At 49.3% G+C, this 12,537-nt stretch overlaps 1 protein-coding gene across 2 annotated transcripts in view; it reads right to left on the reverse strand.

Annotated features, from left to right (window-relative positions):
- Positions 1-3,351: 3,351 nt before the first annotated feature.
- Positions 3,352-12,537, reverse strand: part of LOC104691130 (protein spinster homolog 2) — a 135,061-nt gene continuing 125,875 nt past the window's right edge. For both annotated transcript variants that reach the window (XR_005603402.1, XM_039562943.1), the window contains 2 exons: positions 8,197-8,243; positions 3,352-6,434 (listed from right to left, as the gene is read on the reverse strand). Coding sequence is in view for 1 of the 2 variants with exons in the window: in XM_039562943.1 (XP_039418877.1) it covers positions 8,201-8,243 (43 nt within the window). In the remaining variant the exon portion in view is untranslated. The remainder of the gene's footprint in view (positions 6,435-8,196; positions 8,244-12,537) is intronic.

The raw sequence follows: 12,537 nt of genomic DNA on the forward strand, positions 1-12,537 counted from the left end.
GGCAGCGGCACAGACACATCCCATTGCAGACCCCTGGTCTGCAATCCCATTGCACACCTGCAGCTTCCTCTTTCCCTGTCCCAGCAGTGATCCCACAGGCTGAGCTGCACATCCAAGGTGTGCGCTGGCTCCTGCGAGCAGCAGGTGGCAGCTGGAATTTCTGTGCCCACAGCACAATATCCCTCCTGTGCCTGCCTTTCACTTCCTGCCTCCACAGCTGGCTCCCGCGGGCACTTGGCTGAGTCAGGACTGAGGGGCACTGTGGTGTTGCCTTGGAGGACACAGCCCTTGTGCATGCTGGATGAGGAGGACTTGGCAGGCTCTGGACTCTGCAGGTCAAGAGTCTTTCAGGTATTGGCATAGATTGGGCGGGAGGTGAAGGGCAGCTCTCCTTGTGCCCACCCTTGATGGCTGTTGGCTTCCAGCCTCTGAAGGGTTTGCAGAGGTACCCAGACAGGATGGAGACTTGGGCTGCAGGTGTGTGGCAGGATAGTGCAGATGGTTCAGGAGGTGGCTAGTTCCTGCTCTCTGTGGTGCTCCCACGCTTGTCTGAGCAATTCGGGGCTGGACTCGCCCTGCTGGACCTTTTCTCCCAAAGCACTTTTTCATCTGGATGTGGCTGTAGGCTCTTGACTGGAATAGCTGCTGTTGCAGCCTGCAGAAGAGCTGCAAATCTCTATTCCCAGGCAGAAGGTGTTGGCAATTATTGCCAGTCCCGTCTCCAGGAAAAATGTGCCTCTGCTCCAAAGGGGCCTGTTGGCACTGGGGATGCTGCCCTGCCTCTGCCATTTACTGCTGAAAGCTGGTTCACTGCCTCGTTAAAACCTCAATCCCAGCTAAGCCCCTCCAGCTGTCCCCTGGGTGATGACTTTTCATGTATTATGCAAATGCAGCACACAGGAGGCCAGCAGGTCAGGCCTGTCCGGGGTTTAATGATCCGGAAGGGCTCCAAAGGGGACCAGGGGCTTCAGATCTGAACTGCTTCACTAATGATTTCTTTATTTCTCTCTGTGCCTGTAAGTGGGACATCCTGGGATTTTGTGCCTCTGCTGTGTGGAACCAGAGGAGGAACAGCAGGCAGGTGTGGTGGGTGGGAAGCAAGGAGTGAGCTGGTTGAGAGGGTTCTCTGCAGGCAGCCTAGGGAGGGAATCTTCACCTGCCTGCAGAGAGCACAGCTGTGGCACCCAGAACCACCATGCTGGGCAAGTCCTTGCCCACATGAGGCCACAGAGCCTGGCTGAGCTGCTCTGGGATACCTGCCAGGGTCACTGCAGTGAAGAGTTCATGTGGATCAGCTTGTCATTTTGGGAAGGGCAAAGCACGAGGCCAGAGCTGTGCCAGCTGTTGTTTCTGACAGAAGGATGGCCACTGGGTAGTGCCAGATGTCAGCTGTCAGGCTGGAGAGGTTGACTGACCTCTGCCTTCTGTGTTCATTGGTGTGCTTAGTCTCCAGGACTAGCAGAGTGGTCAAGGGGAAAAGGGACAGGAGAGCTGCAGGGCACAGTGCGAGCCATGCTTCCCTAACAACTCTTTTGCCAATTAAATTACCTGACTGTAGGCTGACTTCGATGCACAGCTTATAGAATGCAGTCACTAATCCACCAAGTCAAACTGTGTTTCACCAGCACTTAATTGGGCCTTTTAATATCAATCACAAAGGTTTCATTTTACTTGATTTCGGGTCCTGTCTGTTGCTTGACCTTTAAGGCTTTAGACCACTGAGTATGCTTTGATTTAAATGAAGCATTTTCTTCTCAGCTGTCTTGGACTCAGAGCTCTTGACAGAGAGCTCAACGGTTCTTCTGGATGCAAGAAAACAGCCACAGGCCCTGGGCACTGAGCTGGGGAGGGATGCAATGCTGGAGACTGGCCAAAACCATGGGACAAATCCAGGCACGTGGAGTCTTGGGAGAGTGGTGAGGCCCTGGCAGAGGCTGCCCCATCCCTGGAAGTGTTAACGGCCAGGCTGGACAGGTCTTGGAGCAACCTGGGATAGTGGAAGGTGTCCCTGCCATGGCAGGGGGGTGGAATTAATTGGTCTTTATGGTCCTTCCAGCCCAAACCATTCCATGATTCTGTGATTTCTGATGTAATATCCTGTATGCCATACAGCGATTTTGCCAAGGACTCTGGCAATGGGTGCAGTGTTGGAGTTGTTCAGGAGAGGTTGCCATGCAATCAGCACCTCTGTGCAACGTGATAAATGTAAATGCACCAGTGACACCAGGGCACTGCAGCACAAAGAGCATCAGCTTGTACAGATCAGCTCAGGAGAGGGTCAGAGTGGTCACCCTGTGCCAGCCCATGGGGCTGTTGTTTGTCAGAGCATGGGTGGCCCTGTGAGAGCTCTACAGGCAGTGACGGGAGGGTTTCTGAAGGAGGGATGGGGAGTGAGTGAGTGTGTGGGGGCACACACACACACACAGGTATGATCCAAAGCCATGATCCAAAGCCAGTGTGGACAGCACACTCTTGTTAGCAGTACTTGATGGATGGAAGCTAAAGCTGCTGAGCTTCGAAGCTTATCTATCTGCTGGAACATCAGAATTTGGAAAATTATTCTTAATAAAGTCATTTACAAGAATGATTAAGCAGAAAGCCCCGAGAAGCACTGACAAAAGGCCATCAGGGGTGATTGTTTTAAGTGACAGAGCCTTTGCTTCCGCGGTGTCCTGGCTTGGACACTTGCCCTGTGCTGAAGGAGGACACTGAAGGGAGGCACTGCAGGGTGCTGTGGGAGGGGTCTCTCCCAGCTGGTCAGGGGAGCCTCAGATACCCTTGTCTGTGTGTCACGGCAGCCCAAGGCAGAGCTGCAGGGCTCCTGATGCAGCAGGACCAGCCCTTCACTCCTTTTTTCCACAAGCCACCATCCTGTGAGGTTGGTGGGCATGGCTGCTGCAGGATCACTGGAGAAGGGCAGCCTTGATGCTCACTGTGGGACCACTTGGGAATTCATTTCCTGGCTTCCTGTCCATCTTGCTGAGCACCTGACCCATGGCTCCCACACCACCCATTTTCATCAGTCCATCAGCCAGGTCCTTTAGTTGTGCTGTAGGGAGCCTAAATGGGGCTGGAGCAGGACCCCACCTCTGTGCCCACCACTGACTCCTTCCTCCCAGCTCTGATCCTGGCTGGATCCAGCTCAGAGGGAAGAGGAGGCTGTAATTCACCACCTTCCCTGCTCCTGGTGTTATTTCTCAACAAACTCCAGGCAGGCTGGTGTCCAGGTAAGTCCTTGGCAGCTCCGTGGCTGCTGGAGCTTGGAGCATCCTTATCCCAGGGACCAGCCCTGCAGGCAGCAACCACAGGAGTGCACAGCCAAGAGGTGACACAAGAAAAGGAGCCAGGAGGTACATTTTAAATACTTTTATTTCTTAATTTACATAAAGGTATATATTTGGCTTATCTTTTTTTATACTCTGAGATTCACAATCAATTGCTCTTAAAAAATAAAATAGTCATTTGCTTCTGAAAGAAATCAGAAAACTATTTTATACTCCTCCCTTGTATAACAAGAAAATATACTAATACTCCCATACATCACATAGTAAAAGTGATTGTAAGTGCTGGTTTACCAAACAATGAAGCAAATGGAGAAGAAAACAAGCATTTGGGATGGAGCTTGGAAGAACTCTGCTTCCCAGAGCACAGCCAGATGTTTATGGGGTTTAATCACCATGACTGTAAGGGGAGAGGCTCCTGGGGCCACCCAGACCTGCTCTGGGAGCGGTGGCAGCAGGAGCCGCTTGGGTTGGCAGCTTGCTGCCTTTTGGGTCATTCTCTTGCCTCTTTGGGCAGGTCCCATTGCCTCAGTTTCCCACACTGTGTACAAACCACCTCATTGCCAGTGCAGGATCAGCTGGGGGGAGTTAATGCTTTAAAAAATCCCCTTTATGTAGTGGAGTAGAAGAAAACCCTTGGGATTAACTGAGGGGCATCTGGAGCCTCCCCGGTGCCTCTGGACACTTGCACAGACCCTGGTGAATGCAGCAAGGATCTGGAAGGAGCCTGAGCCTCCCTCTCCTAGCCTGGAATGTATGAGAGCAGGGATTCAGGGATCCCTTGGTGAAGGTAGGATGCATTTCTCACTCCTCTGTTTGCTCCCTTCCCTCTGTCCTTATTTAAACAGAATCCACAGCATTTCCTTCATGTGCACAGAGGATAAAACCAGCACGGAGCTCTGACAGGGACTGGAGCCTGTCACAAACAAGGACTGCCAGTGACATTACAGAACATTTCAGTTCCCTTTTCACTGTTGACTCCTGAGAATTGAGTTTAAGGAGAATTCCTAAGCTCTGAACCTTAGCAGAAATGTTCCATTTTGTTGACAGTAAATGCTACAACAGAGAGAGCCTATCAGAAAAGCAATTTAGGAAATGTGGTTAATCTTCTTTGGTCTCTGAGATAAAATGACTGATTGTTGGGTTGCTTTTTGTTTCTTTTTAAACAGCTTAAAAAGGAATTTCTTAATGGGAATCAGAAATTCATGTGCCTTTAAAGCCAAGTGTTTGGCTCCCAGACTACAGCTGCTGTGTTTTCCCTCCAAGTGTAAATAGTGGCACGAGGTAGGAAGTGAAGCATTGTTTGGGATTTGCTTTGCTTTGTTTTTTCTAGCACCTGCTTGCTCAGGCACTCGAGGAACACTTCTGGTTCTGGTTCTTTAGCCATGTCTTAGAGCTATTGTTAAGGTATTTCAGGTGACAGAACCCTTGCAGAGGAGTCCTGTGAGGTCTGGGGAGGAGGAAAGGCTCACAGGATTATAGGGCAGGGACTTGCTATGGGGTGAGCACCTGGAATTACAACCATCTCTGCTGTGCTGTAGGTCCCAGCACATCCTGGCAGGGAATGGGAGATAAACCCAGATTTACTAACAGTACCTTCCTGTGCCTGACTAATCCTATGGCACAACCAGGACAGCAGCTCCCAGCCTTAACTCACATCCAGTCCTGGTTTGGCATTTCCTGAGCTGATTTAGTCCTCCTTGGAGCCTAAGTGCAGCCACTTGTGAGCACAAGAGCGAGGTGCTTTCACCTGCTCAAGTTGTACTGAACTGGAGGGGTGATCTGAACTGTGAGAGGGGGCTCAGAACAGAGGGAATGGGGGCTTGCTGAGCCAGTCCCCTCCCTGTGGCAGTGCCCTCCCTGTGGCAGCCTAGCCCTCTGCAGGGTCTGTGCTCCCCTTCCTCCTCCATCCAGCTGACACAGCATAAATTTGGCTTGTGGAGGCCAAGTGCAGGAAACAAGACTTCAGTGGAATGGCACCATGACACGCTTCTGCACTTGAGTCTAACCCAGTTTAGGCACTGGCCTTGTCTGAAAGCTCTCAAATGCACCTTTGTAAAGGTACAAGTGACACCCCAGTGACAGCGCCCTGGGACAGGCCAGGGTTGGGTGTGCAGGAACCCAAGCACTGCTCCGAAGGCAGTGTCAGCCACCTGCTTTGGAGTATTGACAGGGAGAATTAGCATTGACAGTCTGAGTGATATGGTATCATGTAAACAAAGCATGAGGTCACTGGCACAGCAGTATTGCACTCCCAGGCCCAAGGTACAGCCATTCAGCCAGGTGGATTTTGGTATTTTAAAAGCCTGTGAACCTCCTAGGCAAGGCTGAATTTAGCATATGGAAAACTCTAGAGCCTGTAGGGATTTCAGTCCAATGTTCTTCTGGGCCCTTCTGTGACAACCAGCAGCATACCCAGTGCAGTGAAACTCTCTCCTCTGTCCCATTGCTCAGTCTCAGGTAGGTCACCCACTGGAAGTTTTCCTGTGGTGCCCTTGCAGGCCCTGGCACCAGGGCACTGAGAGGAGGAGGGCTATGGACGTTATTCATGTCTGCTATGGTTGCACAGGCAGCTCCAGATTTCAAATGTTTAAATAAAAACTGTTTATCTAAATATATATTTATATATATATCTCATCTAATGTCTTCAGCAGAGATAAAGCATCTTACAACATATTTAAATAAAAAATAATAATCTGAATTGAGCCTTCAGTGTCAAAGAAAAGGTGATGTACAGAACAGGTCCCCAACTAGTGCAGTCTGTGGGAGTGGGAGTGCTGGCAGAGCAGCAGCATTCCATAGGACACCAGCTGCCCTACAAACAATGGACTTCATTGGCTACAACTAAAACCATTTACACAATCTACAGTTGCTCACTTGGGCAGCATTTTCTGGGTCCAGTGGACAGTTGGTTTCCGTGCTCGGGGACCCCATGAATGTCCCTGCGCTCCAGGAGTTCCCATGTTCTTGGCTGCCCTGCTCGTCTCCTGGTGCCTGGCCCTGCAGGCTGGAGCAGCGGGATGGATTTGGTGCTAGAGAACCCCTCTGTGATGTGGAGCTGAAGGATCCACTGATACCCAGTCCAGAAGGGCTTCGAGCTTGAGATTGGTATGGTGGGAGCAGGAGTCCACGTGTCATTGCCTTCACTGGCAGCTGCAAACAGGGAACAGAAGGAGGTGGTTACTGGGGAAGTCCCGGGTATGGATTGGTTTTGTGGTGGGGGCCAGCTAAGGGACCCCGGGTCTCTGTGCAAGCTGGGGGCTGGCAAAGCCTGTCCATGGTGGAGGCAGCACTTTGGGATGTGCTGTAGCCATTTGGAATGGAAACAAATGCGCTGTGATCCAGGCCCAGGCTGCTCCGGGAGGTGACCGGCAGCAGGTGTAGCTCCTGTGTAGTACTTAAGGGCAGGTGTGTGGGTACAGCTGCTCCTGGTGTGGGCTGAAGCAGCACAGCACATTACAGGCTCCATTTCTGTAGACTGTTTTTGACCCCCTCACTTTACTAAAGAAAAGAGGGACCACCTTGTGTCTTAAATTGTCATTTTTGAAACTGCTGTTCCTTGGAGAGCCCAGCTCAGGTGTCAGTCCAGCACAGCCCAGCTCAGCATGCTGCTGACACGGCAGAGCAGGCACTGCAGGTGGTCCAAGCTGGCTTTAAGGAGCATGTCAGCACCTATCCACTGAGGTACTACTGTGGTGGCCTATCTGGCAGCCAACAGCTTTCCTAGATAAGGGGGGCACGGAAAATGAGTTCTCTCACTGCAGGATTTCCTGTGAGAGGATCTGTGCTCCATGTTATGCAGGAAATTGCCCCTGACCTTAAAAATCAGTGACTGCTGCATTACAGAAGAATTCTCCTATGATGGTGCCCTGGTTTCTTTCAGCCTGTATAAAACTGGACCAAAAAAGAAGAAAGTGCAGTGAAAAACCTTGGTGTGCCCAGGACCTAGGTAGTCACTGGTTTATAAGGCAAGTTTCAGCAACAGCACGAAGTACTTCCTCCCAGATTTACTGATGGCTTTTTTTAAAACAAACCTCCAACTTAAGCTACTGTTAAATAATACTGTGTGAGTACACATCCAGCCCAGAGCCTGCAAGCTCCAGGCAGCCCTATGCCCGAATCCACTCCCCTCTGTGGAAGTAACACATCTGCTGTGCTAGAGATTGTATTAAATCTTTTCTCTCAAAAGGCCATTCTTAAATGTCTCATTGAGTTCTGATTTTCTGATTAGTCTTTCAATGCATTTAATTTATGGGAAAGAAATCTCCTCCTCAAAAACTTGCTTTAATTAATTTTGGCTCCAGTAAAATGCTGGGAAGTGTTTATCACTTGTGGCGGCTCCAAGCAGCAGCGCTGTGGCTGTGGGGGAGTGATAAGGACAGCATGACCACAAGGGACAGGGTGGGCAGCAGGGAGGGGACAGTCCCTCCGGCTCAGTGCTGTGGCCCTGGATCGAGGGTAGCAGAGGGGACAGTCCCACAACAACACGCAGGGTCGGGTGCTGCCAGGAAACACTTTCTGCAAAAAATTTGGACTATGCCAGGAATGGTGCTTTGGGAGCAGCCCATGTTTGACCCAGAGCAGGGCAGCAGGAAGTTTTGTGAACACCAGAAGGTTTGAAGTTCTGGCCTGGGACAGTCACACTGCTGGTGGTCAAGGGGACAGGGGTAATGGGCTTTTCTGCTCAAAGAAGGGAGCACCAGGTTCTGGAAGCACCTCAATACCACAAAGGATACTTGAGCTGACCCCTGGTTTCCCTGTTCTTGATCTGCTCTGCTTTGGGCTGAGGGCGGCAAAGCTGCAAACCAGAGCTGGCTAAGGAAACTTCTCTGCAATACGTAAGGAAAGAAATGGGCTGACAGGGGTTTGGAGCAGAGGGGTAGCTTGAAACCTGCTGCTGGTTTGGGTCACTCACCGTCTCAGACTTTGACAGAGGCTGGTGGCATCACAAGTTGATTCACCCTGGTGAAGGGAAAACAGAAGTGTTGTGTGAGAGCTGCAATTAGCAAAGAAATGGATTCCTAATAACATACCAGCCTGGTAAATCCAGGTTTTGGTTGCTTAACAGTGTCTAAAGAAGTAGGACATTAATAACTGTCCTGCACAATGGTATAAAGCTGAAACCCTGTCACACAGGGGTGCCTGACAGCAATGCTGACAATGGCTGGAACATGCCAAGTAACACTGCTGGCACTAATTGACAAGGATTTGGGAACGTCCCAAAGGCATCCAGACGTAGCAACTATTTCCCCAAGCCAGTACAAGATTGTACAGTGGCTGTCAGTGTCCTTCAGCCTGACAGCACAAATGTAAACAGTCATCACTGATAAAAATTAAGAAAAAATGAGTTGTCTTTCAGTTTCCAGCTCCTGAAGACCTGCTGCTGTTCCAGGCACCTGCTCCTGGGTGATGGACAGCGTCTGGCAGGGACTGCAGCGTCACCAGGCAGGAGCTGTCCCACAACTCCTGGGATGAGGGCAGCAAGGGGACAGCTCCTGTCTGCTCTGTGGGACCCAGGGGACAGCAGCAATAGTCCTATGAAGTCCATCCCTTGCACCTGCTGCTTGTCCTTGCAGTACATGCCCTGGAAAATTCAACCTTTGACGGCAGCAGCTCCTCTCCCGTCCCCTCCCATGCTGTTCTTGTTACTCAGGGCAGCAGTGAGTGCCTTTGATAGTGACACACACAGCAGGCCCCCGGGTGACCTGTCAGAGTTGTCATCCTCGGACTCTGAGACCTTTGGAACTTGCTTTCTAGCTCAGATGCTCACTGACCTCAGTGGGAACACCTGGATTCTTACAACACTGGGAAACCCCCACCACACCTACGGGCCTGCCCTGATGTGGCCGTTTGAGTGCTTTACCCAAGGGCTCACTGGCTGTACTTGGGCAGTAGCAGCATAAATAAATCTGAGTCACAAAGGGAGAGTCTCCTCCTACCAGTGGAGGTCAGCTGTGCCAGCTTCAACTAAAAACCAAACTGCCCCAGCAGTGGTTTGTACCTCTGCTGTCAAAGGCAGCTTCTCTCTGCATCAGTGAAAGCCTTGGACAGGTGCACAGGGGACATCACAGAACTGCCACTGCCTGAGGCCCTGCCAGGTGACAAATTCTCAGGAAACATCATTCTCCTTTGGACACATTAAAACTTAGTTGTGGCTCTTTACCACACTTTGTACCTGACCCAGAACATTTTTTTGGCTGAACTGGACTCAAACATGTTCCAGGATAAAAATTAACCAGTACTCAGGGGACATCCAAGAAATAGCTGCATCAGGAATTGGTCCAGTTCAGCTCTTAACTTCACACCAACCCCACAAGTCTCCAAGGTGCACAGAAGCCTCTGTCCCTTTCCAGGCTATAAACTGAAATATTTCTGATGCAAGAGCTGACCCAAGTTTCTTTGTACAAGTCCCATCCTTGGTAACCCCACTGCACTGGAAATCACATTGTATTGGACACTGGAATTGTGCACAATACATCAGAGAAAATTACCTTAGAATGCTACAGCCAACTTCAGAAGTAGGAAGCAAGCTCTGGAATGTCACAGAACTATCACAGAACACCAAAACTCCAGAGGTTTGAGTGAGACATAAGTCATATCCCTTGCCACGTCATTCCATGTTCTTAGAGGATACAGAATCTATACAGAAGAAGTCAGTTTTGCCATGACTTTAGCACAGAGAACCCACCTGCATTGCTGACAACTGTAAATAGACACAACTTTCCTACTCATATAACAGTTCAGCCTCCTATGGGATAAAATGTACCTCCCTTTTATTTTAACATTTCTCTCAAGTTCTGCTTTATCTCTGTTTCACAGATGGGAACAGAGGCCTGGAGGGGCTAATCCTGAAATGCATTTCGAAGATTTCATGGGAAATTAGACTGCACATGACTTGTGAACCTCCTGGGGAGAGAAATGACTTTCAGGGATCACACAGGAAGCTGGTGGGCAGGAGGGAGAACTGAAATAGTCCCCAAATTTGGGACAGTGCCTCCTCAGTCCCTCTGAAGCCCTGTGCTGCAGACGGTGGTTACTGCCACAACCAATGGCAGTGGGGCTCAGCTTATGGGTTAGGTGGGATTTTGTTTACTTTTTTTAAAGCAAAGTCACAAATAATAAATTTTAAACTCTCTTAGGTGGCAAAACGTAGTGCATGGGTTTAAAATAACAAGGTTCAAGAGCATCTAAATCCCTGATTAAGTACCACTTGCCTTTCTAATAACAATAATCCCACACTGAATGGATCACTGAACAGTGGCTCCTAAATTGTTCTGTTTTCTCTGCAGTGTTTTCTTAAGATTGAGAATGTTTTCATTCCTTGAAGAGAGTAGGGTGGGAACCAGTCTGTTATTTCTAGAGGAGGAGGAAACTCACCCAAATTGCCTTTTAAGAACAGAAGCTGTACAACTTTTTTTGTTTTTTTTTACTGACTCCTCCAGCAGTTAAAAATGTAGCTGATTCTCTCTAACCCCATCACTTCCTCTCCTGTCAAACCTAAATATTTCTCCTAGATCCTATCAAGTCATTTCCATGTACTGTGACAGCCTCTATAATTCTGAAGTATTTATAAGACTGTCTGTTTAATATTAAACTACATGCTCTAGAGCTGTTAAATATTTATGCTATGTAAAATGGATCTAATTTCACTGTACCTCGGCCGGTTAGAGACCTGCATGAGGACAAGACAGCCAATTTAACTTAACAGATGACTGGCTAGGATCTTTTACAGGTCAGCTATGCTCTATTTCAGGAACTGGGCAGGATTATTCTCCAAATGCTCTGTCCCTTCCAGCCTTGCTGGTGCCCAAGCCAGCAGCTAATGGAGATTACAGGTTGTAGTGCAGCCAGCACTGCTGGGCAGTCCCAGGGATTTGAAAGAATTCCTGCTGCCTACATCCAGTGCAAGAATGTTCTGCTCTGCCCTGGGCCAGCAAGGGGAGAACCCAGATCCCCCTTCTCACCTGCAGCTCTGTCTGCTCCAGCTGTGAGGAGCACTGGTGGGATGTGTGTCCCACTGACTTCCTGCTGAGCTCCAGGGATGTGTCACCTCTGTCCCTGAGCTCCAGCCAGGAGCAGGATGTCGGGAAGGAGGACACACCTCTGTGTGCAGCACTACTGTGCCCAAGGCTCCAAGAGAGGCTGTGCTTACAGAAAGCTTTTGGGAATGCTGCCAGCCCAGTTAATGTCAAGTTTCATGCCTAAGTTAAACACCACCTGTATTTCAGTACCCTGCAGCTTTCCCAAAGCCCAGTTTTCTCACTATCTAAACAAGCCAGACTCTGGCTTTTGTAACTGAGAAGCATACTAGGAAGTGATGTCCTGGTTTTTACAGCCTGCTGTACTTAACATCACTTAACTTTTACAACCAGCAATAAAATGCTTCAGTAGGGTCCTTCTAGCCTGAAAATAACTCAGTTTTTGAGTTACTGAGCAGGATTTCTTTAGTATTGCGTTTTTGAGCAGGAGCTCATTAGGCAGACAGAAGTACTGGGGCTACAGGGGCAGCTAGACCACTGGACTTAGCAGCAACTCCTGCCAGTGATTAAGGATCCTTCTCCTTAATTTCAATGGAGAGAATTCTGTGCTTCTGCTGCAATGTGCCATCACATGCCTGTTTGAAACAGTGCTTTAGGAAGGGACACAGGGGGACCAGTCACTAATGGCAGCCCCCAGCAGATTCCTCCTTGTCTGAACTTCCTCAGACGTTGTTGGGAGGTTAAAAACATCTCCAAAAGGCCTTGTGAACACACTGAAACCTGAAATCTTAGGGGATGAAAAGTTCATGGCCAGACATTCAAGGTCATACCTTGAAAGGTAATGAGAATTTATGGCCTTCATCTATGAAAAACAAATCTCTTTTTCAAATACAGCCAGTTAAAGGGTGTTTTTTTGGCATCAGAGCATAAGGGACAACACCACCCTCCACCTGTGCCTGAGAGATGATGAGCAGCCCAGCCAGATGCAGCAGTCTGCAATTCCAGCTACTGAAACAGCAGCATTCAAAGCTAATGTTGCTGCCTGAGATTGGACAAGGAAAACAGGCTAAGGATGGTCATTTGTAGCTCCACACCTGTATGACTTCAGCTGTAGAGTGAATTTTATCAACTGAACACAGGAAGGGACTTGCAGTGATGCTGCTGTTATCACTAATTCCTGCAGATAACTGATGAAAGAATTATGGAGTAGGAGAGCTGGAGCAGGCCCTGTAACAAATCAAAACTACAGCTGTTCTGCTTTCTCTCACTGTTTTGCT

Source organism: Corvus cornix, chromosome 19 (assembly GCF_000738735.6).
Source record: "Corvus cornix cornix isolate S_Up_H32 chromosome 19, ASM73873v5, whole genome shotgun sequence".
Classification (NCBI taxonomy): domain Eukaryota; kingdom Metazoa; phylum Chordata; class Aves; order Passeriformes; family Corvidae; genus Corvus; species Corvus cornix.